This window comes from Triticum dicoccoides, chromosome 7A (assembly GCF_002162155.2).
Source record: "Triticum dicoccoides isolate Atlit2015 ecotype Zavitan chromosome 7A, WEW_v2.0, whole genome shotgun sequence".
NCBI lineage: Eukaryota > Viridiplantae > Streptophyta > Magnoliopsida > Poales > Poaceae > Triticum > Triticum dicoccoides.
The window spans coordinates 139,656,922-139,663,618 of NC_041392.1; the positions used below are offsets into that span (position 1 = coordinate 139,656,922).

The 6,697-nt window shown below is 44.1% G+C and overlaps 1 protein-coding gene across 1 annotated transcript; it reads left to right on the forward strand.

Annotated features, from left to right (window-relative positions):
• The first annotated feature begins 4,773 nt into the window (after nucleotides 1–4,773).
• On the forward strand, nucleotides 4,774–5,893 carry LOC119332033 (26.2 kDa heat shock protein, mitochondrial-like). Its single transcript, XM_037605217.1, has 2 exons — nucleotides 4,774–5,089; nucleotides 5,191–5,893. The coding sequence occupies exons 1-2, from the start codon at nucleotides 4,876–4,878 to the stop codon at nucleotides 5,607–5,609; spliced, it is 633 nt and encodes a 210-aa protein (XP_037461114.1). The 5' UTR covers nucleotides 4,774–4,875; the 3' UTR covers nucleotides 5,610–5,893.
• Nucleotides 5,894–6,697: the final 804 nt, after the last annotated feature.

The window sequence follows — 6,697 nt, forward strand, 5'->3', positions numbered from 1 at the left end:
AGCTTGCGATACATCAAGATCGTGCCAAATCAAGAACACTAGAGAGAGAGAGAGAGATCAAATACAGATCTACTGGTACATACCCTCAGCCCCGAGGGTGAGCTACTCCCTCCTTGTCATGGAGAACGCCGGGATTATGAAGATGGCCACCGGAGAGGGATTCCCCCCTCCGGCAGGGTGCCGGAACGAGTCTAGATTGGTTTTCGGTGGTTACAGAGGCTTGCGGCGGCGGAACTCCTGATTAGGTTATTTTCTGGAGGTTTGGAATTATATAAGAGGTGTTGGAGTCGGGAACAAGTCAGGGGGTCCCCGAGGTGGCCACGAGGTAGGGGGCGCGCCCAGGGGGTAGGGCGCCCCCCCACCCTCGTGGTAGCCTCGGGACTCTTCTGGCCCATCTCCGATACTCTGTGGGCTTCTTCTGGTCCAAAAATGATCTCCGTGAAATTTCAGGTCAATTGGACTCCATTTGGTTTTCCTTTTCTGCAAAACTCAAAAACAAGGACAAAACAGAAACTGGCATTGGGCTCTAGGTTAATAGGTTAGTCCCAAAATCATATAAAATAGCATATAAAACATCCTAGATGGATAATATAATAGCATGGAACAATAAAAATTATAGATACGTTGGAGACGTATCACAGAGATCCGATGAATTGTGGATTTATGATCAAGTTTATATATGAACAATAGTTGGTTCTTCTCTGAATTCTTATATGCATGATTTGATATCTTTGCAAGTCTCTTCGAATTATCGGTTTAGTTTGGCCTACTAGATTGATCTTTCTTACAATGGGAGAAGTGCTTAGCTTTGGGTTCACTCTTGTGGTGTCCTTTCCCAGTGACAGTAGGGGCAGCAAGGTATGTATTGTATTATTGCCATCGAGGATAAAAATATGGGGTTTATATCATATTTCTTGAGTTTATCCCTCTACATCATGTCATCTTGCCTAAAGCATTACTATGTTCTTATGAAATTAATACTCTACATGCATGATGGATAGCGGTCGATGTGTGGAGTAATAGTAGTAGATGCAGAATCATTTCGGTCTACTTAACACGGACGTGATGCCTATATTTCATAGTCATGCCTAGTTATTCTCATAACTATGTGCTTTTCTATCAATTGCTCGGCCGTAATTTGTTCACCCACCGTAATACTTGCTAGAAGCCACTAGTGAAACCTATGGCCCCGGGTCTATTTTATATCATATAAGTTTCCGATCTACAATTCTTGTTTACTATTTATTTTATTTTGCAATCTTTACTTAACAAAAATACCAAAAATATTTATCTTATTATCTTTATTAGATCTCACTTTCGTAAGTGACCGTGAAGGGATTGACAATCCCTTTATCGTGTTGGTTGCCGGGTTCTTGATTATTTGTGAAGGTACTAGGCGACTTGCATGTAGTCTCCTACTGGATTGATACCTTGGTTCTCAAAAACTGAGGGAAATACTTATGCTACTTTGCTGCATCACCCTTTCCTCTTCAAGGGAAAACCAACACATGCTCAAGAGGTAGCAATCACCCAGTTACGAAGTGACGTTTGATAGCACATAAGGCATTCATCTAGTATCCGGGAGTGGCATGATCTCATGGTCTAAGGAACTGATACTTGACATGAAGAAAGGTATAACAAATAAACTAAGCGATACAATTTGTTGCTGAGCTTATGGTTGGGTCTTGTCCATTACATCATTCTCCTAATGATGTGATCCAGTTATCAAATGACAACTCATGTTTATGGTTAGGAAACCTTAACCATCTAGTAGAGGCTTACTAGGGACACGTTGTAGTTTATGTATCCACATGTATTTAAGTTTCCGGATTAATACAATTATAGCATGAATAATAAACATTTATCATGAACGGGAAATATGATAATAACCAATTTATTATTGCCTCTAGGGCATATTTCCAACATAAACCACCATAGTGAGCCGAAGCCCACAATCCAAGTCCAATCCATCTCTTGTGAGTGATGGAGGATATATGTGTCACTCCGGCCTGCCAGTGAAGATCGCCATTTCCGCGTGGGAGGGATCTTGGGCACAACTGTGGAGGACAGCCGGAGAACCGCTAGCCACCTTGGCTAACACTGGCCAACGGATCTCCCCCTCAGGAACTAGGCTCCTAAATCTCTTGCGTTGGGACGAATCATGGCCGACTATACCGCAACGGATGCACAAAAGGTGCATTCCAACTCGTTATGCCCCTCCCGAAAGCACTTGACGCAGAGGCCAAAAAGCTCCGGTGTAACTTCCGGCGCTCTAGGGAGGAAGCAGAAGAATGTCTCCCCACCGAGCCAGCCTCCTGCTAGTGCCGCAACGCTCGACGATAGTGCCACATGGCCCTCTGTGATGGCCCAACCTTTAACCAACCCTCCTCCTGTGCCACCGCCTGAGCCGGATCCGTGGACCTAGGTGGCCCAACACCTTCTAAGGATGAGCGAGAGGAGCCGGGTGACTTTGGGAGGCCTAGACCCGAGACCATTGGCTGGTGACGCGGAAAGGCTGTAGAGACTGACACAGGGTTGGTCGAACCAGGGGCCATGGGAGCCAGGGGGGGTCGAAGGTAGACATACTTGGTGTTTTCTTAGAAAAGGTATCGTAATATCTGATGTCAAAAGGGAAGGCAGCCACTAGCGAACATTTCGTTCGCTGGGACGGGACGACCAAGCAAACTTTTTTAGGTAGGTATATACGAGTGTTTCCATGCGACCCCCAAGCTGCTCCAGATAATTATGGTGCAGAAAAAAGGACTATGCCAACTAGTTGATATTTCCAGAAAATTGCCATCAACCAAAATGTAAATATTTTCTTATACAAAAAAGGCATAGACAACATAATTTAAAAAATGCAAACAAAAAAATGCCATGGTGGCGTACCAAAAAATAGTTATATGGCAAAAAGGACATAGTAAAATAACATAAAACCGTGCTCCAAATTGCAGACAAAAGAAGATTATGCATGGAAAATTTGCATATTAATTAAAAGAAAGACATACACGGAACTTTCCATGTTTTATATTTTTATTTTCAAAAACACATAGAGATCACACACAAGAAGTTGGCACAATCCAACAAAAAAAATACAATTGACATGCTCTCAGTAATAAAATTTCCATGCTCTAAAATAATAAAAGGATATCATCTTAGTAATAAAATAGGCATTTGCGAAAATAGAAAAACAAATTCCAAAATTGCAATGAAAATAATTGATAAAAATCATCAAAGCTTGCTATGTTAGCATAACAAAATAAAAGACTAAAATTGCTATGTTTGGAGGTGAAAAATGTTAGGAATTTTTCATGGGACCTTGAGAATTTGTCATCGAAGGTAGACATATCTAGTGTTTTCTTTAAAAAAAAGGTATCATAATATCTGGCGGATGTCAAAACAGAAGGCGCCCACAAGCGAACAATTCGTTCGCTTCGATGGGGACGATCAAGAAAACCTTTTTAGGTAGCTATATACGATTGTTTCCATGCGACCCCCAAGCTGGCCGAGATAATTATGGTGTGAAAATGGGCTATGCCAAATAGTTGATATTTTCAGAAAAATTGCCATCAATCCAATTTGAAATGTTTTCTTATACAGAAAAAGGCATAGACGACATAATTTACAAACTGCAAACAAAAAAAATGCCATGACAGCGTACCAAAAAAATAGTTTCATGGGAAAAGGGCATAGTAAATAAAAACACAATAACAAAAAACAGTGGTCCAAATTGCAAAAAAAAGAATATTATGCATGGCAAATTTGCATATTAATTAAAAGAAAGACATACACGGAACTTTCCATGCTTTATGTTTTCATTTTAAAAAACACATAGAAATCACACACAGGAAGTTGGCACGATCCAAAAAATAAATACTATTGCCATGCTCTCAATAATAAAATTTCCATGCTCTGAAATAATAAAAAAAATGCCATCCTCTTACTAATAAAATTGGCATGTGCGAAAGTAGAAAAACAAATTCCAAAATTTCCATGAAAATAATTGATAAAAACTCAAAGCTTGCCGTGGGACCATGAGAATTTTTTTCTAAAACTTTCCATGTGTACAAAACAAACTTGACATGTGAAACATTACAAAAAATAGATTAAAATTTGCCATGTGGCAAGTTTTTTTTTATAAATCAGCCATATTTTTTTTAAAAAATTGCCATGTACCAAAAGCAAAAATATGCAAAGTAAAAATGAAAATAAAAGGAGGAGTTGGGATTCAATTACGGGTCTCCGATGGGCGGCTCTATTTAGTTAGGATAGCGTTCGCGCAACTTTTATGTCCTGCTTATGAGTTTCGAATCTGATGTGGCAAGGCTTCTTATGGTAAGATCCGTGCATGTGATCTGGTGGCAGGGGCGTTCGCTGGAACTTGCTACAAATATGACGTTCCCCAATATTATTTTCAAAAAAGAGAGGGTAACATTGGATTATGTGGGTTATTATACAAAAGTGGACACGGTTTTATAGTTTCGTATGGTTATTTAGGAGCCTTGTATAAGCTGAACATGCAGAGTTTATAGCAAACCAAACAGTGTTATTAGGTTGACAGTGTATTGGCTTAAGCAATGGAGCTGTCTGTTGCTTCCATGCGAGTCCACCAAACGGTAGGAATTCAGCACATCAAAAGTTAGCACGAATCGTAAAGCCCAACCGATCATTCTGGAGGACTCGAGACCCCGACCGATCTCTCCGGAACCTTCTAAACCCAGTTCACCATCCCCTCGCCCAAGAAAGCTTTCCCGCTCCTCCTTTACAAAACCCCCCTCCCTCCATTTCCCACCCCCGTCTCGCCCACCACAAGAATCCAAAATCATCACAGCAGGGCGAGAGAGAGAGAAGAGAGAGAAAGAGGAGAGAGAGACCATGGCCTCCGCCATCGTTTGCAAGGGCGAGGGTGCCGCGCCGGCCAGCCTCCTCAAGTCCGGTGCTCCCGTGGCCTTCTGCCCGCTCCGCTCCCCCGCCGTCACCGCCGCCCGCCGCCCGTACAACACCCAGGCCAAGGAGGTCAGCCGCTACGACGACGACGACGACGACTACAGCGCCCACGACCTCGTCACCCCCAGCTTCTTCTCGCAGGGTATGCTTCCGTTCCTTTGCGTTCACCTGTGGCGCGCCCTTTCTTTGCGTTCACCTCAGCCTTCTGATCTGCTTTTGGTTTCCTTGGTGCTGATTCTGCAGACGTGATCGGCTCGCTCGGCGCGCCGACCAGCATGGCCCGTCTGCTGTCTCTGATGAAGGCCGGCCTCTCCTCCACTGCTGGTGCTGGGACGTCGCGGCTCGGACGCTGGGTGGCCAAGGAGGACGACGACGCGGTGTACCTCAAGGTGCCGATGCCGGGGCTGACCAAGGAGCACGTGGAGGTGCGCGCGGACAAGAACATCCTGGTGATCAAGGGCGAGGGCGAGAAGCAGCCCTGGGACGGCGACGACGACGACTCCGCGGTGCCGAAGTACAACCGCCGCATCGAGGTGTCCTCTGCTCACGCGTACAAGATGGACAAGATCAGGGCCGAGATGAAGAACGGCGTGCTCTGGGTCACCCTGCTCAAGGTCAAGGAGGAGGAGCGCAAGGACGTCTTCCACGTCAAGGTCGAGTAGTCCTTGTGGATGTGGTAGTGCTCATGGAGGATGGCCGGCGCGAGAGTGTGAGAGATGCCCTGTTTATGTGGTCATGTTTGGTGTCTTTCTTCCTTGTTTTGCTTCGTTGATCGTCTTGCATCGAGTAGGTGAAGTTGGCCGCGAACTCTGATAGTTTCCTCAAGTTTGGCATATGATGAACTGATTTGGTGCTGAAATTGGCCATGAAGCCGTGTTGATCTCCTTAAGTTTGGCGTGCTGGACTAAATTAGTGGTGAAATTGATCATGAACGGTGTTGATTGTATCAAGTTTGATCTCGCCTGTCTATCTTTTCTCGTTCTTGATCTGTATTGCTTTAAGCTTTCTGAAAAAGCTGGGCATTCATGCCTACTCTCTGAAACTTTGACTGATCTCCTCGAGTTTGACGTCATGGAGTTGGTGAACGGGCAGTTACGGGTTGATGATTTTTACTTGCTGTTCCGTGGTATTTATCCTCTGTTTTACTTTGTCAGAAGAGTAACTGTTCGTGTTTGTGCTTGTAGCGTTTTTGTATGCACGACGAAATTGGTCAACAACTCTGTTGATTTCCTCAGTTCGACGTGATGAACTGAATTAGTGGTGAATGGGCAGTTACTCATTCTTGTTGCTTGCTGTTTCAGTCTGTAGGTATAGTATTCTTGCGAGCAGCCATATGAGATGGCCGTTTGTTTATCTCATGCTTTGTGATCTTCTTGGTGACAAACACAATCGGAATAGATTGTTTGTCTCATGCTTTGTGATTTTCTTGGTGACATACAAAATAGAATTGCAGTATGCACAACGAAAAGCAATTGGTTTTATCTTTGGCTTTCGGCGCTGCATTTTTTCCCCTTTTCTATTAGATTGAAGTCCAGCAGCGGGTTTTACTGTACATGATTTACCAGATGATCGCTGAGAGAGGGCGTGACAGGAACTGGAAAAATATACAATTATGCTCACGCTAGATCTCCCATGGAGGCATGGCGATTCCAGAGGCGATGAACCTGGAGGAGGTTGAACGCCCATTCGGGGTCGCATCGGCCAGTTCCATCGAGCGAACCCAAGCAACTGGGGTGATGTTCGGGCATCA